Source organism: Acipenser ruthenus, chromosome 3, assembly GCF_902713425.1.
Source record: "Acipenser ruthenus chromosome 3, fAciRut3.2 maternal haplotype, whole genome shotgun sequence".
Taxonomy (NCBI): Eukaryota; Metazoa; Chordata; class Actinopteri; order Acipenseriformes; family Acipenseridae; genus Acipenser; species Acipenser ruthenus.
This window is the reverse complement of record NC_081191.1, coordinates 16,524,001-16,549,529: the sequence shown is the minus strand read 5'-3', so window position 1 is coordinate 16,549,529 and position 25,529 is coordinate 16,524,001. Positions and strand designations below refer to the sequence as shown.

Sequence of the window (25,529 nt, the reverse complement as noted above, 5' to 3'; positions counted from 1 at the left end):
ATTCAGTTTTTAACCAAAAGCTAATTCCCAGCAAACAAATCAAATCACATGGATGGCCTTTGTCCTGTTTGTACTATAATATACCTGTATTACTGTATGTAAGAATCAATACATTGACATCTGTTACCCTACTGTTCAAGCACTTACATTCTGGCACTTCAATGTTTACAAATCACTGTCCTTAAATGTCCTTGCTACTTTATGTTACTCAGTACTTACTACCATAAATGTATGAATGTAATTACATTTAATGTATTGGTGTGTTCCAACCTCAGTTTCATTAAACAGAAACAGATTGGTTAGGATCTACAGGAATTTAAAAGTCTATATTTCCATTTGCTAAGTAAATTGGAATTTCTTTTAATCCACTGGTAAACAATTATACACGAAACAGATGTAGATAACTCACTTCTAAGATCCAAAATGAGGGCACGTGCGAATGTTATTTTAAACAAGATCACATGATAAATTATTAATGGCAATTGTAGTGCTATTAAAATCATATTTATAAAGCATTAAAGTTACTTTCAGGGATTCGTTCTGTAACCAAAATTAAAAGATGTCTGATAGCTTTTTTTTTTTTTTTTTATCCAAAAATGATGAGGCAGCTGGAAAGGAGCAATTTGTGTATATGTATTTATTGCATTTTATTTAAATATCTTACTAATGTTTAATTAAACAGCTTATATGCTATTTAATTCATTTACTCAAAATTCTAATCCCACACTTCACTTGTTTGCCTAAAATAAAACCAATATAAAAATCTCAACCCTCTAGCAAGTCTGGAAGTGAGAAAACATGCGTTGCTTCTGCTAAAACTACATTTGGGAATGTAAAACAAACAACTAGAATGTCAACAAGGTCTGCTTTATGATACTGTATTCACCACTAAACTATGGAAAAATGCAGAAAACAGACATATATGAGTTAGCATTTTAACGTAAAATTGAACAGGATTGTGGAACGCTGCAGTTTATGTGCAGATTTACGAAATCCAATTTTTGCATCTGTATATAATAAATGGGGTGGTTTTACTTTTCAGGCTGCTATATATCTTAATGTTGATCAAAACTGCTGCAAAACTGGATTTGAAATAATTATACCAGCTATTTAATCAGCAATCACACACACCAGGACCCGGCCGCGAGGGGACTTGAAAGAATCATACTAAGAATTTGATCAGCAACACATACACCCAGTTTAGAAATGAGAAAACAATGAAGCTGGAGAACATGTATATATTAAAAAAAAAAAAAAAAAAATCCTACATGAAGGGATAATGTTTATTGAGATCAAACATAAAAGGCAATGTAAAATGTGGTACACAAAAGTCAACTTAGCCTCATAAGTTAAAACTGAGCTCAAAATAGAAAGTGTTTGATCTCCATGCCAAAAACGTCAACAATTTTATGTCATGATCTGAAATGTTAAACTATGACTTAGTCCCAGGGAGTGCAGCATATTGAAGAATATAAAAGGATGATATGTATATGTTTTTCATATAATTTTCAGGTCACTGGGTTTAAATTTGTAGCCTGAATTTGTATTGCTTGAATTAGCTGCCATTGATAATATCTGTACTAAAACTTCACCATAGACATAAAACCATTACTACAAACAAGATTAATAGGAAGCACTTTAGTGTATTGGGTGAAATAAAGGTCTAAGTCAGAGGATCCTGGATTCTGATCCCAGCTCTGCCACGGCCTCACTGTGTGACCTTAAGGGGCAGATCATCTGGCCTTGCACTTCAAGCATATCAACTGTAACATAGGCTAGCTGCAGTGCCCCATTGGAAACAATATGCAGTAGATTTACCTGGGGTATTTTGGGGGTGATTCTCAACACTGTCGAAGTTGTTGAGTATAAGCTTAACAATCCTCAACAACAATCCTTAGCACAGACAGCACCAGATCTCAAATACAAGACATACACATATGAAACATCCAACAACTCCCCTACAGTGCATCGCCACACAGCAATGGGTATCACTGCACAATGACTCAAGAGGCTGAACTTGGTTTGTCATTTTTACATATCCCAATTACCTAGTTAAGCAGCCAGATCTTAAACTTTCAAAGAGGCAGCATTAGTTAACCCTCTCATAATTTACAAACAAACAGCAAGGCTATCTTTGTAACAGTTTTCAACATTGCAGCAGGGATTTAAGTTCTCCGACATTATCCTCAGATCCAAACTCAGTAGGACCTGATTGAATCAATGCACAGGATCTTAGTCATGAAATGGCAGGGATTTATTTATTTACTGAAAAGTTGGGGGGAAATCCTAACTACTTCTGGGGGAAAAAAAACCCTGAGTTTAGTGTATTTGATTCAGAGTTCCATGTACTGACATGTATGACATTGTTACTTTTCCAGCCTCTTTGCATCAGACTAAGCATGAATGGTAACCGTTTTCTCATGCCAACTAAAAACTAAGGGGCTTAGTACTCATATTTCATTACTTGGATTTGATATTTGGAGCAGAGATATTCCAGTGATGTTTTAGGAGAAATATCTTGCTTTTTAAAAATACTTCTGGCAACAAGCAGCAAAGAAAAAAAACGGTTATGTAGGTTAGTTCCAAAAAAATCATTCTGGGATGCAGTTTATGTCTGGGGTTAATAATTCCGCTAGCTCTGAAAAGTATCACTGCCAGCAGAAAGATCAGTTTCAGAGCAGTCCCAGAGTGCATTCAATACCATGCATCTTCATATTTGGAAAGAGATTTGAGTGAGTGATATTACCACGTGGGCGTGAAGTACATCTGTGGAGTATTCCAATTGCATCAATCTTATTCTAAACTCTACAACTCTCGAGGGAATTCACAAATATGTAAAATAAACCCAAGAAGACCTGTGCAAGCCACAGCTTTGCAGCTGAATTCACTGGAGTTTACTAAATGGTGCAGTAGCAATGGGTGCACACTATTTGTGACTTCATCAGGAGCCTGGACATAGAACAAATGGTAAAGTCAGATATCTTGACAAAGTTTCCACTGCCATTATGCAGAATCATGCATACATCATATATCAGGCATGGAGATCAATAATGGGGAGAACAGAAGCGTGTTTACTGAATAACATCTTCTCAACATAAAGTTGTTATAGCTTTTACCATCAGGTGATAAAAAATGTGAAGATATTTATTCAAATCATTTACATGAATTTGAACTATATAGTCTTGCAGGACTTCAGTGGCTAAATAATGCTTTAAACTGACTGAAGTTATAGATGTAGTATCACATACAGTTTTAAAAATAATAGAGGAGGTTTAAGAAGGCTGTTACAGAACTATAGGCCTGTTCAGGGCATGGCTGAGGTGTATTTTATATGCAGTAAATTCACTGTTCAATAAAACTGCAACTGCACTACAGTACCTGTTTTGAGTTTTCCATAATAAGACTAGATATTGGAATACACACACGTTTTACTAAACTGTATGGATTGTTTTAAGGAATGCTTTGTTAAAGTCCATTTGATTAATGAAATCAAGTCTAATCTCCATTGCCTTTTTTAGTCTAAGATAATATTTCTAAACACTCACCAAAAAAAAAATAACATTTGTTAAAACAGTCCTTAAAGTTTTATGAATAGGATCCAAAGGTTCCTAAAGAAAGCATTTTTCATTTTACTGTTTGAAATAAAACATATTACAATTTGGCAATAAGTGAAGCTGAGTTTAAATAATGCCTAGAAAAGCAACAATTCCCTTTAAGGTCTTGTATTTGCCCCACTGCAGATGTGAAAGGCATCTTCCTAGGCTCAAAGAGACCACTAAAATGCAACCTGAAATTAACGGCACTCTGTAGATAACCCAGCGCGGGAATTGCTTTTCCTTTGGATTTTCCCAGAACAAGATTTTTACTTAGCTTTCAGAGAGTCCTAAAATAATTTTCGGCAATAAGACCATGTGCATCAGTTAATATGCAGTGCTTTCTTTGTTGTTTCTATATCTGACGTACACATAAAGTGAACATATTAAGGGCAAGCAATTAATGAAAGGGCCCTCACACAGTAAAGTATATTACATGTGCTATTTACTGTCAACATGACCTAACTCTCCAAGCAGAGTCAATAGAGAAGGATCAAATATATGCCTGTGCCATAAGGAATTCTGGATCTAAAAGCATCTATCAAAAAAGGCAAAATATATGACTCGCCTCTTTGACTTCCAGTGCTTCCAGCTCAGTTTCCAAAGAGGTTCATAATGATCTGTAGAGTAACAGCTACATGCAGAAGTTTGTGATTCATTAACACTAGAAGCCCCGCTGCGGTCATTTTGGCGGTTTTTGGTTTTAAAATGTAATTTTCTCCAGTCGTGTAACACATATGGGGCTGTGCGTTCGTGTACCTTTCTGTCCGTATGTATTAAATATTCTCACAAAGCATGAAACACAGGCGTGCAGAAATAAAGCAGATATATTACATTATACATAAAAGCCCCGGGAGCAATCACATTGACGGCCACACAGAAAACAACTGTATTTTCATTATACAGAACGGTATTCTACTTTATTATTTATTTACCAGTCCGCACTGTGTTTAGCTGTAATTAGATTAGTCTCGACTCTCTGCCTGAGTGAATGACTGACAGTCTATTGTTTTTCAATCAGCCTTTTGAAAGGCTGGCGCCTGCTTGCCAGCTGTGCTGCTTTGGTCAGTCAATTAGCATCAGGACTAGTGAAAATAAATACCAGAGACCGTGGAGTTTTATAACACAACAAAATATGAAATTGATGTTTGGATCAGATGGCACGGAAATATTCTGTGAAAGTGGGCTCCCGACAGTGGCCTGTTCAGGTGTTTTACAATGTATTGGACCTAGCAGCCATCAACTCCTGGGTACTTTACAAAGAATGCATGGAGAATTTACCAAGGAGAGAATATATTTTACAGTTAGCACAGGAAATTTGCAAGAAGCATTTGGAACAGAGAGAAACTGCCAAGTGTGTACCCACAGCTGAAGCTGGCAGCCCCACTGAGAGCCGCTAATGCCAGGCTGGCAAGTGCAATAAAAATAAAACTTCGGACAGCTGTTCCCTGTGCAGAAAGGTGGCGTGGAGATGCGCATTATCTGTGTTGATTGTGAACAGCCTTAGACTCAAGGTAAAAGAATACTATTTTGTCTAAAAAAAGAAAAAAAGAAAAAAAGAAAAAATTAGACTTTTTTTTATAACTTGTGATGCTGCGCTTCTGTAAAAAGTTTTCTTCTAAGTTTGTTTATTTATGTTGTTCAGTTGTTTTTGCTCATCTGATAATAAACCGATTGCTGTTGAAAAGTTAAAAACGTATTGCTATCGTTTCAGTTTTATAAATGTGTATGTTGTAAACCGATGTCTGTTCAGATGCTTATATATTTCTTGTTTTGATTTGTAAAATAAATGTTCATATGTGTGTGTGTTTATATATATATATATATATATATATATATATATATATATATATATATATATATATATATATATATATATATATATAAACATCCGACTGTTTCTCCGTTTGTTATACTATTTACAGTGTTTTGAATACATGCCACCAGAAAGACTGTGCGGGGATTGTAGGTATGAGTATATCTCTGGTCCTTCTAGTGTTAATTGACAATTCTAAAATCAGTTAAACTCAGTGACAACCTGGAACGTACAGAAGTTAGTTCTGCAACTGCAAACAAACACAGACAACAAAAAGGTAAAAACTGTAAATCCCAAAGAGTCACACTTGGGACATCATACTTATCTCCATATCTCGCTTCTCCCGGCTCGACTCTCAGGCACATAGATGTAAAGCCAGGCAGTATGTACTGTACTTACCAGAATTATTACAGTGTTCCATTGGCTGAGGGACCTGCACAGTGAAGGCAAGGAGGTCTGGAGCGAGGAGTGACTCTGGCTTTCTGCTTTCATTCAGCCACTTGCTCATGTGGAGTTCTTTAGTGTCTGAGGGACCTTGGATCAGGGGAACCAATTTCTCTTTCACAGCTTCACTTGATCCTAAGAATTGGAACAGTTACAGCTCCAGGGTGACTTTGATGTTGTGGACTTTAATAATTAACACCCCTTACACTCTTAACATCACAACTCGCTTGCCTCCAAGATCATAAAGAAATTTACTAAAAGACTGCATATTTCAGACAAGTACATCAAAATATGCCAGAACTCTTCGTCTCCTGCAATGTATAGTCTAAGAAAACACTGCACTTTTTTGTCGGATTAAAGTCCTCAGTGTGATCGTTTTATATAGAGCATAGAGAGTCCCTGTTATACATGGTAATATCTAGAGCAGCCATTGTGCTGTAAATAACCTGAAGCAAAAAAGCCTTGCTTATTAGATAACTGTTAATACAGAGGACAATCAATTTAAAGTAATTCTCCTACAGTTCAAATACCAATAACTGTAGTAGATAGTGAAACAGATAACGTGTTTCATATAATTTAGTCAACCCTGGGTCTGATATAAAGCACCTTTAAAGAAACTGCCCTGGACTACAAAAAAAAAAAGATATTATGACCATAGCATTCGAAATTATCATGGTAGGACTGACACCCAGGGTGGGTTTATATTTCCTTTCAAAAACTTTTTATTAATAAGAAAACTATCGGAAAAGTCCAGTGCAGTTTATGGGAAAAGGCAATCAAATTGGCATCAGGTCAACACATTTGATAGAAGAAGAAGAAGAAGAAGAAGAAGAAGAAGAAGAACAACAACAACAAGAACAACAAGAACAAGAACAAGAACAACAAGAACAAGAACAAGAACAAGAACAACAAGAACAACAAGAACAACAAGAACAACAAGAACAAGAACAAGAACAAGAACAAGAACAAGAACAAGAACAAGAACAACAAGAAGAAGAACAAGAAGAACAAGAACAAGAACAAGAACAACAAGAACAAGAACAAGAAGAACAACAACAAGAAGAACAAGAAGAACAAGAACAAGAACAAGAACAAGAACAACAACAAGAAAGTCTGATTCACAGCAACAGAAAATACAATCATTTTTAGTAACTACCCTTGTAAAAAGCTAGGCCAATTCTCCTACACAGGCAATAAAGTTTTACATGGTCCAGCTGCACATACCTGGGGCTTTGGCACACACTTTTATTGATCCCACAGTCCCAGAGGCACATTTGACCAATGATTTGCTGCAGTACTTCAATTCCACATTCTGGATAGAGCCCTCGAGAGTTGGCGGTGGATTCTGAGATTTCACACCTAATAAATGAAAAACTGAAAATTAACTGGTCTGCTGTATGTAAATATTTAATGCACCTTTAAATATCGTTGAAGTTTAATTGCTTATCACACCAGGTGTTCTTATGGACGTTTTGTGTGTATTTACATTAGACGTGAAAGTCAATGTATCCCCAGTGACTACTGACAAAATCTAAATTTGGGTAATGAACCTGCTGTAATGTTAAGTGTGGAAATGTTAAAAGATTGTACTCAGATTGTTTAGAGCCAATTACAAACTAGTAGCCACTGGTGCAATTCCCTATGCACAACATAAATGTTTGCCCCCTTGTCTTTCCTTTTTTACTCTTGTTATGGTGATTAGGTTATGAAATAGAGGCAAATTCAGTAAAGCTTAATGTGAAGGTCAACAAACAGAAAATAAAGCATTGTAACACACACACACAATACATAAACGATTGAAGTGATATCAGATATATGGCTGGTTTCACAGACCTCAAATAGCACTTACCCTGAACTGCCTAATGTTACCCTAGGAAAGGTAGTCAAAGAGTAGTGCTAATTATAATAGTGTTGTTGTAAGTCAAGAGCAAATCTATCATAATGCTAAGTTAGAATTGTATTTTTTAAATACAGACTTGTCTGAATTAAATTAAAATAATAGTGCCACAATTCAGTACCTTCTTTATTAAAAAGAAAGTCATTTTATTCACACTTGGTTTTAAAAGGGGGAAAAAAGTGTGTCAACTTCTAGCTGAAAGAGGAAAGTTATACCACAGTAATATGTATACAGTATGGGTCTTAATCATCACCATGTAACCAAATAACTGGTTAAGCTAATTTTGACATTAAAATGACTTCATTCTTAAACATTATCTTAAGTTTTCAAAGAATGTAGCAGATTTAACTAGCAACTTAATTACCAGATATTGGAATGAGAACATAAAAAGTTGTTTGTGGCAAGTTTCACTTGAATCACAAATACAGTCCAACATTTATAGAAGTTTCAAGACTGTATTTAACCTTGCTCTAAATTACAAGCTGTTAATGTGTTTGTGACCACATCAGAAAAATACACAATCAAATTCAATCTATCTCGAAATGCTTACACTATTCTTTATTTAAAGTCTAAAAAGTATACTACTTAAGTAAATAAGTGTTGTTTATTAATTAACTGAATTAATTTAACAGTTTTTTCAGTTCCCAAGATGTACAGAACACTACCAAAACTCTTAAAGTGCTCAGTCACTGCAGCAAAATATTGCTGGAGATTGTGTTTAATGACAAAAACCATAGATTGTGTTTAATGACAAAAAACAAAGAAACAAATTTGCATTATTCACAATAATATAAATGTACGCCACGAAGGCAAGCAAATGACCCCTTTTGTTAAAGTTAAAAAAAGGCAGTAAATCGGTTTACAGTGTCTTACTTCCACATAAGACACACTAGAGCGTAAGTTACAACAACATAAGATGCTGGCAGATGAAACCAATATTTCCATTGGTTTTAAGAATCTTCAATACACCAGAAATATTTTTCCATGAAGTAGCAGTATCTCGTCAGTATTAATTAAAGAAGTTCTGCAGTCACATCCGGGTGTATTTAAAAGCAGAATGTGAAGGTTTCTAAATGTTTTAGATAAAGTTGTTCTTTTTGGAGAGAATGGCTTTGTGGTTAAACCTAAAGAATAACATGATTACATACCCCCAGCTCACCAACCGTGTATTCATTCCAGCACCTTAAGTTAAATGTATGACTTATCTGTTTCTGGCTTGTTACCTTTATTGGGTGTGTTTTTCATTGCTGAAAGAAAAATAATGAATAACCATTTGTAGTAAAAAAGCTTTGACAGGATTTTGTGTGTGGTATATTTAAAAAGGGGTCAAAAGTAGTAACCAAGAAAAAATGTTGTCATAAAAAACGGTTTTAGTTTTCATTTTGCACCTTTTTTTGAATATCATGAGCGTCTTAAGTTTTACCGAAGGATGTATCATTGAGTGAATGAAGGTATGGATGAAGGTGTATTTTAGGAGTGCTTGTCAAGAGGAAAGCACCAGTCACCTAAGAGCACAGTAATGGTGTGATCAAGAATGAACTAAATAAATACTGAAGGCTAAGGGATCAGTCTCTTGCTGTGAGGATCACAGGATTGGTACTTTGTGCTCAAAAGGAAACGGTACAGCTCCCACTCTGTACTCATTTAGCATTTCAACATAATTCTCTGCCTATTAACAGACATATCAACTTAATAGAGTGAAGCAGCAACAGTTTTCTGTTAAGATCAAAAGGCATTGGAAATTATAACCCTTTAATCTTAACAATTGAAAAGGACATTATTAGTATGACATCTCAAAAGAAAGCTGGTTAAAGGCACTGTGCACTAGCACCCCATCACAGTATTCCTTCATTCCTTTAAGATCCTCTATAAAATGCACCTGTGCATGCTGAGTAATGAAGTTTTATATTCACTTCACTTAGAAAGAACGTGTGTAACCTATTCCATTTTCCTCCCTAGTGAAATATATTTCAGATTATATTGCACAGCACATGGGAGCTGATGTGAATAAAAAGTCTCAGATCAGCAGTTTGTAAGGTGGACAAGACCCAGCATAACATGCTTTTTCAAAGTGTACTGTCCTCCTGATGCACCATGGTTACTTAAGAAAACACATGTACGAAAGGTGATCTCACTTTTCCAGTAAAATTTTATTATGGGTTTTATGTTTGTCTGATGAGCACAGAAAACTACATTCACAGGCATTTCACAGAAATGATCATGATAGATTTAAAATGCTACGGGCATGCACAGAAAATGGATAACTAAAAAGAAAAAAATACAACTTTTCTGTCATCTTAACTGTCCAAGCACAGTTTAATAAAATCTCTGCCCATATTGAAATAATTTTTATACTTCAAGTTTTTAACTTCAGTAGCACTAAGTAATTGTACCGAGCAACCCATGGAAAGTATTTACAGTAAAACAAATAATAACAACTATCAATACAGAATTAATAAAGTAGCCACAAGTTTTCCCAAAGCAGCTTAAACACCACTTTCTTTGGAGCAGCTCCAGTTAATTGATTATCATTTTTAAACAGTTACAGGAAAGAACCAATTTTTACAGGTTGTTTCCAAATTCTTCCCTTTGTACTGATGGTTATTTTGGTTTTCAGTAAAGACAATCTGTTAATGTGGCCTAAACTCTTAAGCAGGTTTTCCAGATAATTGCTGCTTTTATCATAAAAACTGACCTCAGTTAAGAGGCCTACACACTGCTTTCATCTTGTCCCTGCAGGAATTTATGCTCATGTTTGTTGTTCTTAATTTGAACAAATAGCCTAATGGCACTGTGGAGAAATGTTAATTTCGGGAAGTCTTCGCAGTTGGAGAAATCGTTTGTGCCTGGAACAGGCAAAGTATGTGATTTGTATAATGCACATACTCTGCCTGTCTTTTGTCTGACATCCCCAAAGCTTCACAAATTGCTTTACGCCTGTTCACCTGTTTGTAGCTACGCCTGTAAGCCAAGACGGATTCTGGAGCTTGACTGCAGTGCCCACTCAGGATTGATGACATGTGCTGCTGATAAACAGAACAGTTTGAAGAAATTACTGGCTAGAGTTACTGAAAGACATCTGTGTGTGAGCTGAGCACTAGAAGCCCCTCAATCATATGTTTGCAACCTGCAGGAGCGGCAGAAGCGTTTGAAGTGATATCCGACTGTAGGAAGATCAACTTTGGCACTACATGTAGCAAAGCCTTCCTTGCAACATAATATCCCGTTTGTGTAATAAAAGATGCTGTGCCAGAAATCTGCAATATTAAAGAGCAGGACTTTAAATTCAAGGTTTAGGCCATCCTTCTAAAATAACTTGGTAGAAAGCAGGCCACCACAACCCCACTAGGGTTTCCTGTTTCCCACACATCAGAAAGATATACCCTTCACCCAGCTAGGCCTTTGGAGTCTGGAAATGTTCAACAGGCAGACGCAGCTAGATGTCCTTTCCCTCTCTTTTCATCAGAAAGCCGATGCTTTAAAATTAGTTGGGATTTAAGAAAAATTCCCCTATACATTATGAGATTACACAATAAAGTGGGTGTTACTCTCCTAAATTAGAAAACGATTCAGTACCATCAGCCAATCAGCTTCCATCTCTAGCAGGTCTCTATTAGATGGTAGATGCCCGCTGCTACATCACAGCATCAACTGTGGATCAAATTTAAAATCAATCTGTGCAAGTAACGGCTTTTTCCTTTTGACTTGCTGTAATGAAAGCTCAGTTCACATCTATTGGACAGTAAATACTAAACAAAGACATAACTGGTCCAAATGTATTTTATGGATGTTTGGCCTTAGCATTGGAAGACAAGCGTAACATGACCAATAAGTTGTCACCAGTTCCATCAAAACATTACGTACAAAAGACAACATTCCTCCACCCAGGAGAGCAACCGCCAAGAAAAAGTGTTAAAACCAAGTCTCGCCCAGGACAATTGGAAGCTGCTACTGGAAAATGATGGCAGATGTTGGTCAACGGCTTATTTTTCCACCTGAGATTGCCACCACTAACCTTTGACCAGATATTGTCTTGTAGTCTGGATCAGCACGCCTTGTTCATCTGGTAGAGTTAACAGTGCCATGGGAGGATGCTGTAGATGAGACGTATGTGAGGAAGAAACTGTGGTATGCTCAATTAGCCGCTGAAGCGGAACAGTGAGGATGGAGAGTCCATGTTTACCCAGTGGAGGTGGGTTGTCGAGGATTTGTGGCACACTCCACAACCTGGTTTCTCAGAAACGTTGGATTCAGTCGTCAAGAGTTGCGTCGCACAGTGAAGAACTTATCTGAAGCAGCAGAGAGGAGCAGCAACTGGCTGTGGTTGAGACGGAAAGATTCTGGTTGGGGATCTCAAGCACAATAAAAAGAAAGAAATGCTGATGTACGGGTAAGCAAGCTGGGTTGAGTTGAGTAGGGGACTGAGGGGGGTGATGCTGGGACGCCAGAATCACCGTCGAGCCCTCTTGAGCTGTCGTGGGCTAGTCGACAAAACACCGAGGACGGAAGGTGCCCACTTGAAGACCCCAGAGATGTACCCTACTTAGCTCAATCCAGACGGTTATCATGCTGATGCGCTGGGGAGACCACACTGTGATTGATCCCCGGAGCCAGCATCGCAGCCGTTGTGTGTGCTGATGCGTTGGGAAGACAAAATAAGCTGATCCCTGGATCTAGCATTACACTTCAGCCATCAACACCAGGCAGAAGGATATCTACAACATCAGAAACGCAAATGGATGGAGATGCAGATGGATCACATTAGTTTACTTTAAAGCTATATTTTAGTTGGTGCTTATCTTGGTGAGAGCCGAGTTCAAATCAGCATGAAGTTTTAACATCTACACTCATGTAATGTAAATCATTATTATCCACTAAAACCAGCCAATCAATACTTTGCACCGATAGAAGCAACTAGTCCTGTACCCGCAACTGCCGAGTCCATCAAGCACAAGCTGTCAGCTAGACTGGAGCTCAGCATCTCAAACAACAACAAACAGAGACATGGACAGTTCAGTAATATTGCTCCACTCAGATATCTGGCACTGCCCAGATAAACTAAAGCAATTCTGACAAGTAAAAAGTTGATTGTTTAATAATTGCCCAACAAATCATTACAAGTTCAGGTAAATACTGTTTTGAAAGTGTTTTTTTAAAAGAAATAATGACAAAAATTGTTTTCTAACAGAAATAGTGCCCCCTCAATGAAGGCTCTACCTTGTGGTAGCTGACCTTAACTTTTGTTAGCTCCCTCGCGGTCAACTACCACCACACGGTAGAGCCTTCACTGACGGGCAGCATCACTAAGATATAATTTGCTTACAAAAGAAGGACCTTTGCTTTGTAATACCATATTATGGCGCAGAAACGAAGTAGCCTAGCTATTTCAGCCCTGTAAAGGAAATCTTTAAACATTTGTTAAAAATAATAATACAATACAAATAGAAGTACTACCGGTATATAACATTTCTAAATCTTGACTACTTGATATACCTTTATAGGCATTCATAAAATGTTTACCGACCAATTATATATTTGAATGAGATCCGTTTGCCAAGGAGGTTGGTATTGATTTGTTGAATAAGAAAGCAGCAAGTTTATAGAATTGATTCAATTGGGTGGCACATTTTCCCATGAAAATTTAACAGAAAATGGAACAGAAGTGACTTGGCATTTTTATTGCTCAAATTAAGTTTTCATCTGTCCCAGTAAATTTACCCGTCACCTTTAACCACCTTCATTCTTTTCTTGAATCGTTTAAACCTAACCTCAAGTGTTACCTGGAACAGACAAACTGCAATACATTCTGGAAATGCTCAGGTTCAAAAGGGTTATCCCACTGCTATTAAATAATTGAGAAACACTCATTTTAACAACAGAAGCTGCCAAAAAAAAAAAAAAAGAACAACATCTTTAAAAAATCTCTTTTTCTCTTAACATAAGTTGGCAGCTGTATCACACCTGCAAACAGCGAGATTTCTGTGCCAGCTGCTTCTCCAATCCAAAATCCATATGGACATAAAACACAAACTTCCTTATTTTTAGCAATACCAGGGCATTCTATATACTCTGCACAGTCCTGCTATTTGTCAGGGGCCTGCAGGTGCACACAAATACATAAACACACAGCTGTGGGGTATCAGGCCAAGTGTTTCATCACACACACAAAGGGAGACTTCAGCAGCTGGACATGTCATCCAAGCAACAGGTCCGTGGAGAACAATGCAGGTTTGCATTTTTGTGGGTGGAAAGGGTGAATGCTAAATTAATTTCTAAAATGTGCTTAGTAAATAACTCCTGAATTGTGTCATTTTTATGGAACATCTGCTGCGCTAAAACAAAAAATACATACAGATACAGCACCAGTATGTGCTATTAAATGCTGATTTGTACCTTTAGTACAAACTGATATTTGCAGTATGATATAAATCAACACAATGTCTTCAAACACATACTGTATGCATGCCCTTGTATGCATGTTTCGTACATGAGGCAGCACGCCACACAATTTATATTTGTAACAAAATCATGTAACAGTGACAGTTTTTGAGAAAGACAACACTGCTTCTCCAACCCATAGTGACACATGTACAAGGGTAGATAGTAAGGGTGAGTCTGAATATTTAAGTAAATTGAGTATTCTAAATGAAATTACTACTCAAATACTTTGATCAAGTTCATTTCTAAAACAAATGAAAAAATGCGTTAACTACATCTAGAAAACTTGGCACAGTATTTTTGAGAGCGGAGGAAGTTAGAAATGATCAGCCACTACAATTGTCACCTCACTGATAACTGACAGGGAGGTAGGGGCCATTCATTACCTAGCTCTGCTATTGGCTAAGCATCTTTAAAAAAAAAAAAAAAAGTAACGCGTGGAAGTATTTTGAAAAAAGTTAAACAAGACCACGTGCAATGTAATCTCTGCAACACAAGTATGTCGTATTGTAAATCAACGAGTTAATTGCTCAATCATCTAAAATGCAAGCACCCATCTGCTACTTAGAAAGAAAACACAGAATGTGGCAAAAAAAAAATAAGCATTGCATCTTTTACTGTGTACAGTGGTTTGCGACGTGATGTGTTTGTTTTTTTTTTGTTTGTTTTTTTTGGTTGAACATTAACTTTCATTTGGATTTTGACTGCAAACTACTCAGGCCATGTTAAGCCTTTGTTGTTTGAGTTCTGCTGTTATTGGTCTCTGTGACAAGGAGAGAATGGATCAGAGCTGTAAATCCTCCCAACCTGTGAGGGCACTGCGCTCAAATATAGGGGTGCTATCTTGGTAGGTCCCAAAGCTGCTGTACTGCTGGGCGTGTTCCTCATGGTCAGCGCTGCAGTGTGCTTCAATTGGGCAGATTTTGGTGCAATGCTGATTGTAGGGCCTGGCAGTATTTAGGAGAGCAGGTTTGGGAAGCTCGCTCTTGAGTTTTTGGAGCCGCATCATATTGCCTTAGTTGTTGCACTACCTGTTTTGTGCCTTACCTTTCTGCAGACTGCGAAGACTGAAAGGGATGACCAGTGTAGAGCTACCCTCTCTGCATAAAAACTGACTGGCCACAGACCCCTGCGCCACGCTGCATGGCACTGGCACCAGCTGCACGGAGGAATATTGTGTAGAGTAAAAGTGTACAGGACTTGTTTACTTGATTTTTTATTTTTCCCTTAACTTAACCATTGCTGGTTTTGTTCAGGAGTTTTCTTTGTGTTTTTATTCATTGCAAAATATTTTAACCTAGATCTAATCATTACTAGCTAGTCCAGTTTTTTTTTTTGTTGTTGTTGTGTGCAATAAAAGCACCCTTGATTGGAAAGCTGCTGTTGTGACATCATTTCTACTGCCCCACCCACTACATCCTGACAGTCTCCTACTGATACCGACTTAATTCTGGAATCAGACGTTTTTTTTTTTTTTTTAATGATTATTATATTATAAAATCAGCAAGTACGGGTACAGTACATCTCGTTCTTATGTTACATATTATAGCATAGATGCTATTGAGCAAACATTTTGCTGTGCTTTGTTAGTAAGCAGTCATTTTGTATTTTTGATATGTCAAAGGGTGTTAAAAATGCAGTTGAACGTTATGAAGGTCCTTTTTATAAAGTTCTGCGTTCTATAGTTAAAACCCCTATACTGTTTATTCTTATTTCTTTCTTACAGTTTAAATCATTTTTTACTTTGAATACATTAGATGCCTTATCTGTTCCTTCGCTGTTACTGTTGATGTATTTATCTATGCAGCCCTATATGTGGTTGCTGCTAATACGTTCTAAAGACCTGTCACTGTTATGAGTAATTAGAGGTTGAATATTCGGGTAGTTGAAACTTTTATTCTTGGTATATTCGAATATCTTATTATAAGAAATTCCACCCCTAGTACATTTTTGTTTTGGGAGGGGGTAAAATTATATCATGTGTAGTACTGACTACAGCTCTATTAGTGAGTGTTGCTTGAAAAACAAAACAAATTTGAACAACACTACTGGTTTTAAAAAGGTTTGATTACAGAATGTTGGAAATTCCTAAGACTCCACTTCTAAAGATGTGATCCGCCACTGGTATGATACAGCATTAAAGCACACTCCATGGGAACTGTTTTCCAGGCTTTCGTTAATGCTCATGTGACACATTTGGCTAACAAGAGTAGATGAAAAACAGTAGTGCTTTGAAGCAAATCACCAGTAAATGCCACTGTGGTTTACCAAGAAAGAGATGCACAACACATCAGACCACAGTTAATGAAATTAAACCAGTTCTTATGTTTGTGAAATGTGTCCTGTATTACTTATTTGGAAGCGACACAAATGGTGAAATAGCGTTTTTTCTTATTTTTGTATTAATATTAATAGAATGCAATGTTAAATAATGAATCCATTGCCCAACCATATCTGTTTGTAATATATTCCAACTGCTTTTAAAAGAAACAACTTCAATGAAACATACATAATGCATTTTAATTCTAAAGTTACCCTTGCCCGTTGTAGCAGCTGGGAAAAATGCCTACAAAACACATAAAACACAGATTTTACCAATGTATTTATTTGCTACCTTAATTTCAGACCTACTGTGCACTCTACTCTAATTTTAAATCAAAAGCAGACAAGGGCATGTATGTTACTGAATGCATGCAAAACAGTGCATATTAGGGTAATACCAAACACTTAATCCATATTATCCTATTGTAGGATGTTGTGTCAGTGTGCAAAAGGAAGGTGGTTTATTTCACACTTAACATCTGAATGGAAAACAGGTTAGCATACATGAGTCAACATTCTGAGTGTATACAGCTATGGCTAAAAGTTTAGAATTAAAGAAAAGCATCGACAGCATCGACCTTTAGGATATCCACTGTAATGAGATGCTCTTTTTATAAGACCTTTAGAAGACTGTGGAATCAAATAATTGGATGTGGAAATATCAAAGAAACCACAGCAGGCAAACCCACAGTAGCCAGCTCCACCTAAAGAGAAGGTTGTGGTACTTTTTGTATTTTCAGTAAATGGATAAATTATCCTATAAAGTTTGCTAAGAAATGTTTTAAGCATCTTAAATAACTGAGTGTGGAATCAATGCTAAAAAAAGGAGCAAGATTGTTTAAAAGGGACCAAGAATAAAGTTAGAACGGTCAAGAGAGAGATAGACAATAACATTGCCAAGGGGGTTAAAACCAATTCCAAAAAGTTTTTCCAATAATGTAACAGCAAAAGAACATTCAAGGAGGAAGTAAAATGTCTCAGAGATACAAATGGCAAATATATTAAATGATTACTTTTCACAAGTTTCCACAAAGGAGGATATATGGACAACATGCCCCACATGCCGACCTGTTCCTATTCAGTTTTAAATAACTTTAGCATAACAGAGGCAGAAGTGTTAAAGGGACTAGGAGCTCTTAAAATAAAGAAATCCCCTGGGCCGATATTAGTCAAAGAAATGAAACAAATTATTTACAAACCGCTAACCAAGATCATGCAACAGTCTCTTGACACAGGGGTTGTACCGACAGACTGGAGAATTGCAAACGTAATACTGATTCACAAAAAGCGAGACAAAACTGAACCACGTAACTACAGACCAATAAGCCTGACTTCTATTATATGTAAACTTATGGAAACTATAATAAGATCCAAAATGGAAAATTACCTATATGGGAACAGTATCCTGGGAGATAGTCAGCATGGTTTTAGGAAAGGGAGATCGTGTCTAACTAACTTGCTTGATTTTTGTGACGATGCAACATCAACAATGGATAATTGCAAAGTATATAACATGGTTTATTTAGATTTCCAGAAAGCTTTTGACAAAGTCCCGCATAAATGATTATTTCTCAAACTGAACGCAGTAGGGATTCAAGGAAATTGATGCATATGGATTAGGGAGTGGTTAACATGTAGAAAACAGGAAGTACTGATTAGAGAAGAAACCTCAAAATGGAGCGAGGTAACTAGTGGAGTACCACAGGGATCAGTATTATGCCCTTCATCTACATTAATGACTTAGATTCTGGTATATTATTTGGTTACCCGCCCTTTTCTTTAACCACTGGACCACACAGCCTCCAGATGACACAAAAATAGGTGTGGAAACACCGTTGCATCAGCAAAGGTCATTCAAAATGATCTAGACAGCATTCAGAACTCGGCAGACACATGGCGAATGACATTTAATAGAGAAAAGTGTAAGGTACTACACGCAGGCAATAAAAATGTTCATTATAAATACCATATGGGAGATACTGAAATTGAAGAAGGAATCTATGAAAAATATCTAGGAGTTTATGTTGACTCAGAAATAAATGTCTTCATCTAGGCAATGTGGATAAGCTATAAAAAAGGCCAACAAAATGCTCGGATATATAGTGAAAAGTGTTGAATTCAAATCAAGGGAAGTAATGTCAAAACTTTACAATGCATTAGTAAGACCCCATCTAGAATATTGTGTTCAGTTCTGGTCACCTCACTACAAACAGAATATTGCTGCTGTAGAAAGAGTGCAAAGAAGAGCAACCGGAATTATTCCGGGTTTAAAAGGCATGTCATATGCAGACAGTTTAAAAGAATTGAATCTGTTCAGTCTTGAACAAAGAAGACTACACAGCGATTTGATTCAAGCATTCAAAATTCTAAAAGGTATTGACATTGTCGACCCAGGGGACTTTTTCGACCTGAAAAAACAAACAAGGACCAGGGGTCACAAATTGAGATTAGATAAAGGGGCATTCAGAACAGAAAATAGGAGGCACTTTTTTACAGAGCATTGTGGGAGTCTGGAACCAACTCCCCAGTAATGTTGTTGAAGCGGACACCCTGGGATCCTTCAAGAAGCTGCTTGATGAGATTCTGGGATCAATAAGCTACTAACAACCAAACGAGCAAGATGGGCCGAATAGTTTCCTCTCGTTTGTAAACTTTCTTATGTTCTTATATTCTACTGTTCTTCAAAACGTGGATTATTTCACAGATTGCTGTTTGGCACACCTACATCATACCTACGTCACTGTATTAAGTGACATCTCGGGGCCTATTTTAATTATCTAGTGTATGTAAATACACTGCTCTATGTTTTCTGATGGTCCCCACCCTCAGGTAACTGACCACCTTATTAACATCACTGAACACATTAAAATACAGAACAGAGGGAAGAGGTCTGCAAAATATTGTTAATACATGGTGGTGGTGGTGGTAATACTGACATTAACCCTTTGCGGTCCATTTATTCAGCACGTCTCAGGCGCATCAGGTCCAATTTATTTTCACACGCGCAGTTTATTTTAGACGCACTGTTTAAAAGTATTTTTTTTTTCCCCACAGTAAAACAGGTTTAAAAGGCACTGCGTATCAACAGGACACTCAGTATTGCATCGCCAGCCCTGCCCCACCGCTTGTTCACTGTATTTTTCACATACCTCTTCATAGTCATGCATACTGATGAATCATCTCCTGATCACTCTTTTTATCACCAAACTCCTCAATAATGCGACACAAGTCATTATTTTATTACTACAACATCTCAAAAAGCTCTGCAAATGTCTGTGATATTCTTTGAGCGCTGGATGCAGAAGCAGCTATCTTGTTTGTTTATGGCCGTGTTATCTCTGTGGTGCCGGGGCTATGTGTATTGCTCAGATCCGCCCATTTTTTTTTTTTTTTTTCCGGCTTCTCTCGGCTCCTATCGGTCTCACTCGGCCACTGAATGGTTTTCTCGGCTTTTTCCAGAGTAAAAACGACTAGAGACCTGTGTTTTACGTCTTTCTGATGATGTCGGACAGAGAACCAGGGTTATGATAATAACCTAACGTTCCTGTGACAGCGAACGAATGAATCCTCGTCAACAATCTCCCTCCCGACCTGTGAGGGCACTGTATAACAGGAACAGTGTGCCCTGGAATGGATAGTTTGGCAGTTCATTCCAGGGTCAGTAGGAAGCTGGACATTCAGGAAGGGGGCGGGGCCACGATACCAGAAGTCAGCGCCTTAATGCGGTAGGCGATGTGTCAGTCACGGATTGGAGGAGACGTGATTGGCTGCGCCACCGAAAGAGGGCATGACAGAGGGTATTTAGGGAAAGTGGCCCCAGTGATCTGTTCCTTGGTTTACGGTTAAACTACAAGGACCAGAGAGAGAGAGAATTTAAAAGTACAGTGAGTGTTTTGTGCTTTGTTTGTTTGTCAGCTAATTGACACTGTTTGTTTCGCTAGACGGCGAACACGAACCGGGAGCTGTCGCTACATGCCAGCACCAAACCCCGGACTACACTGCACCACTGTTACATCTGTGTTTGTCTTTTCACAGCGCACCTCCACTACAGCACCCACTGTCAGGAGACGTGTATATGTTTGTGTTGTGTGTAATTTAAGTGTCTTATTCTCTCGGGACTGTAACCCTCCTTGTGCATGGCGCAGTACACATTGTTGTGTATAGCTCGTGCTTATTATTTAAAGTGTTGTTGACACGCAACCCAGCAGGAACTAAATTGTGAACTGTCTTGTGTTTGTCTGTTCCGGAGCACTGCATCATCACTACATCTGCGCACTGCAAGCCACTCGTTCACAGTTCCCTATCAAGTACGAAATGCAACCATAACCTCATGGGTATGAATACCAAAGCTGTCACAAGGCAATATTGCAGACCAACTGGAATGCTACAAAGCTAAGCCAACGGCCACCTTGCACGTTACCATGAGGAACCACAGTACAAGTTGCTAGGGCAAAAAAATGGAGGGAGAAACTCACCTCTTTGTTTACACTGTAAGGGTCGAGCTCAAGGCCACCCTTAATACTCTTGTTCCAAAACCAGGGTTTTGTGGATCCACGACATTCAGTCGATAGAATCTAGTAAGGTATGGGTAGTAGCCTCCAACTTTTTATCCTGTCAACATAGCACACCAAGGCCCTCACTGGGCAAAGCGTATGGAGCTGCAGCTCCCTGTCTGACAGGAAGGAAGTGGAAGAAGCCTCCAAATCCAGACTGGTTGACATAGAATGCCGAGATAGTGTTCGGGAAAAAAAGCAGGATTGGTACGAAGTGTAACCTTTGTCCTGGCTTCTGCAAAAATTAACCAGGCTTTCGCAATCGAATATGCTTGCATCTCACGTCCTTCATAGGTCGCCGACGCTGCCGAATGCCTTTCAAAAAAAAATCTAGATGGCCTCCCTTTTTGGTGACACTGCCCAACGCTAGCCAAGGTGAAGATGGGCAGGCTGTTTGCACCAAGAGAGTGCCCTTAGACAGTGAAGAACACCATCACCAGGCTACCGCGGTTCAATGCAGACTGAAAAACCCTGCTATTGAACCAGGCTTGCATAGGGCGCATGCGAGGTAGGGTCTGAGAAGCTGATGCCCTCAAGCCCAAAGGTTCTGGAACATCATTACCATGAGCGCTCTATTAAGCTGAATAGCTCTAATAGGCAGCAATTCTCTACACTCTGCCGTCCAACAAGAGTGTACAGCATGGGCCCAAAGTCCAGGCACACTCCTAACTGTCCGAGAAGGATGCAGATTCATCGTAAGCCCTATCCATTGAAAGTGTCTGAGCTAGATACTGGGCAAAACATACTGGGCAGTACTCAGATACCTTTGAGTCTCAATTGGGGCCAGCATAGCTTCCCTGCGCCTTGAAAAACAGCTAGTGAGAGGCCAAACAGCAAAACTTGAACTCAAGTACCAACTCCCCAGTAATGTTGTTGAAGCTGACACCCTGGGATCCTTCAAGAAGCTGCTTGATGAGATTCTGGGATCAATAAGCTACTAACAACCGAACAAGCAAGATGGGCCGAATGGCCTCCTCTCGTTTGTAAACTTTCTTATGTTCTTAAGTGTGCTGGTTTTTATGGGGATATGAAAATAGGCATATTTGGGGTCCACCTTGGTGAACCAATTGCCTGGCCTGAATGACTGTAACTAGCTGTTGCATCGTCACATTTGAACCTCCTTCGCTCAGAACATTGTTGACCTGCCTGAGGTCATATATTGGTCTGAGGCCACCATCCCGCTTGGGCATGGAGTAGAACCCGTCCTCCAATTGGAGGGGGTGTACCATATGAATAGCCCGTTTTTGCAGCAGATTTGCTACCTCCTGAGATACCACAGCAGTGTCCTGTGGGCCTGTGACTGATGCTGCAGTCACCCCTGAAAGGGAGGGGGACAGTGCTTGAACTGCAGCAAGTAGCCAGTCTGAACAGTAGTAAACACCCAGATGTCTGTGGTGCACTGACGGCAAAACTCCAGATGGCTCCCTGAGAAGGGGCCCTGGACCTGTGGCAGCAAACCCCTAGGGCCGCTACTCACCTTGTGGTTTGGCCAGAGGCTCTTGCCTCTGCGCCGGGAGGCGGTCTGGTCACAGGCACAGCTGGCTGGTACCTGAAGCTGTCGATACAGGGATCAAAACCTTGGCAATGCAATAGCAAGCAATGTACAGTTAGAATGTATAGTTGCTGCCTCAGCTGCTAAGAGATAGTAACAGGACTGTCAACAAGGACACTGGGAAACTGCTGCCCAGAGCTTCTCTATTACCGGGAGCGTGGCTCTCCCTTGGCACAGACCCATGGGGTGAGGACGCAGCCACCTCTATGAGAGGGCGATGGGGAAGAGCACTGTACAGGTGAGGGATGCAGAGAGTTCTGCAGAGCTGCAGGAGAAACGTTTCTCCAACGTACACTTGGAGAATGCACACAAAACTCACAGAAATGTGGTTTACCAGTGCCTCCTTTGCGTGCTGCTGCCTCAGGCAGGAAGAGCATCTGCTTGTCCACAGGCAGGCTGGCCTTGCATATGTCACAGGGATAAACCCAGTCATTATGCAAATAGCAAGCAATGTACCATAAGAATGTACAGTTAGAGACTCAGCTTGCCAAAAACAGCAACTGGACCGTCAAAGAGGTCTGCTTGGTACCAGATTGGGAATTATAAAACCCCAGTCGGTAGCAGGTCAGAACCGTGACTGTACCGGAATGGTATGGGGTCGGTTTGGTACCGGTTTTGTGCCTGTAGTACCGTGTTGGTACAGTAGTGTACAGTACTGTGGCTGACCACAAGTGGGCGCCTGCCCAAGCAGTAACGCCACTGTACAGTAATGCAACAGAGCAGACCCTCTGTAGACCATGGCACCTGCAAGAACAGTGGCCCTTTTTTTAATGTAGTCTTTGCCAATTATTTTTATTATGTTCTCCCAATTTGGAATGGCCAATTATTTTTAGGCTCAGCTCACCGCTACCACCCCTGCACTGTCTCTGGAGGGCGAAGACGAACACATGCTGTCCATCAGCCGACAGCTTCTCAGGCAGCTTACAGGCAAGCCCCCAGATTCGCTGTTCTTAAGTACCTGTCTAAGCACTAGTACAGAACTACACACACACACACACACACACACACACACACACAGTGCAGTGCAAGGTACGGTGCAAACGGTATGGTGCAAATGGGACGGGACGGTGCACAGTGCGGTGCAGAGCACGGTACACTACCGTTACGGTAACCTCATTCACCAAGAACGGTGGTAGATCAGTGACCTACAGTTACCAAAGCAGCAAAATACAGGAATGCACACCTGTATAGGTTTTGGCTTAACGCAAACATAGCCCTAAGACAGGAGGAAGTCTGCTGACAGTGACAGCCTTCGCAATGGTGCTGCAAGTAGAAACCAGAGCAGCAACGAGACACTACAGGAAAAACTGCAGGCAGTCAGACCCGAAGCAGAGCTGAGCCCAGCGACTGCTAGTGAATCGGCAAAGGTAACCTTGTTCGTTTTACAAAGTACCAGCGGGAACGGAGCAGGTCTGAGACCTAGTTACCTCTGGAGCGAGATAGGGACCTATTGGCTGACCAATAGTTTGGAAAATAAGGAAAGGCTACTGTTAGCTAACAGTTTCACACTAATTCTGCGAGCAGATCTTAATGTGGCAACGAGACACTGAGAAAAACTGCAAGCAGCCTGACCCAGCGCGTCCAGATCTAAAGCAGGACAGCGGAGCCCAGTAGCCGCGTTAGTGTTTCTGTGGGAAAAACAGAAAATACACAGAGAAAAAATATTTTCTCTCACACAATACAGTAAACAAACAATTACCATTATTTTAATATGGTTCCCCACCACACACAAACAAAAACCCCCAAAGCCAGACTGCTGCTCCATTATAGAAATATTCATACAAAAGTGGCAAAGAAACCATGTACAAATATCCTGTAGCTGAAGTAGACACACATTCATGACGTTTCTCTTTCTGTTTAATTCGTCCAATAACACTTTGCTTTCCTCTGGACTTTTTTTTGTTTTGTTGTTCATACTTTTTTTTAATCATTTCTTTACAAATCTCTCTAAACCTTTTGATATTTGGCTCATTGGCACTGATTTATGTCGCACTGGTAAATTGCATTTCCAAATTGTTTATTAACGATATTTACCAAATTTGATAATACTACTTTATGGTTATTAAGGTGGACAGCATAAACCTTTTATGTCCACACAGCCTTAACTTCCAATGATATCCAACTACAGTAGGTATAGAAGATGCATAAAAAAAAAAAAATTGAAGTATTTCTTACAACATAAACCAAATGCATTCCCATGCTGGCAGTATCCCAGGGGATTCCATCTGGACCCTAAATTGCTTACGGTCTTCATCTTAATCATGAAGAAGCTACGTCACAGATTGTAGATCAAACAAAAATCATACACAGTTCTGTATCACTACAAAAACAATACCCCTTGCTTAATGTTTACTATTTCACATAAACATGATGATTACATGCAATGTAAACTTTCCTCTATATTTTCTCTTTTAAAGTGAAATAGCAAGATGGTATGGAAATTAATAAACCAAGTGTCATCTGAACTTTTCTCGTTGTTTAGATTATGTTTCAGTCACCACATCCTGGTGACTTTTTGAAATTCCTGACATTGACATTTGTCTACTTGACTTTGTTTTTCCTTAGAAACTACGATTGAAGGTGAATTATAGACGATTACTATTAATGTTGAAATATGAAGTGCAAAACACCCCATTCCTGATAAAGGTGCTCTACTGTCATGTGTCTCCTTCAAAGCCACTCAGCAGCTGCATTCAAAATGTAATCAGTGAAGCATTTCCACTCTGGAAGCATTTATATGGAACAATAGCCAACCCATATATCTTTTATAATGAGCCACAGCCAGCAAAGCTTTGTATTAGGCAATCTTTGTACACTCTAAACATTAACATTATATTAACAGAGATAAAAGAAAGAATCCTTACCAGTTACTTCCAATCAAAACCATAATATGAGGCCTCTGATTCAAGTGCTC

General features: G+C 39.0%; 1 protein-coding gene across 5 annotated transcripts in view; it reads right to left on the bottom strand.

The window, feature by feature from the left end:
- LOC117394303 (intermembrane lipid transfer protein VPS13B-like) overlaps positions 1-25,529 on the bottom strand; it is a 370,657-nt gene that overhangs the window by 261,180 nt on the left and 83,948 nt on the right. For all 5 annotated transcript variants that reach the window (XM_059012617.1, XM_059012618.1, XM_059012619.1 and 2 more), the window contains exons 18-19: positions 7,078-7,212; positions 5,809-5,988 (exon numbers count right to left, since the gene is read on the bottom strand). In XM_059012617.1, coding sequence (XP_058868600.1) covers positions 5,809-5,988; positions 7,078-7,212 — 315 coding nt within the window. The remainder of the gene's footprint in view (positions 1-5,808; positions 5,989-7,077; positions 7,213-25,529) is intronic.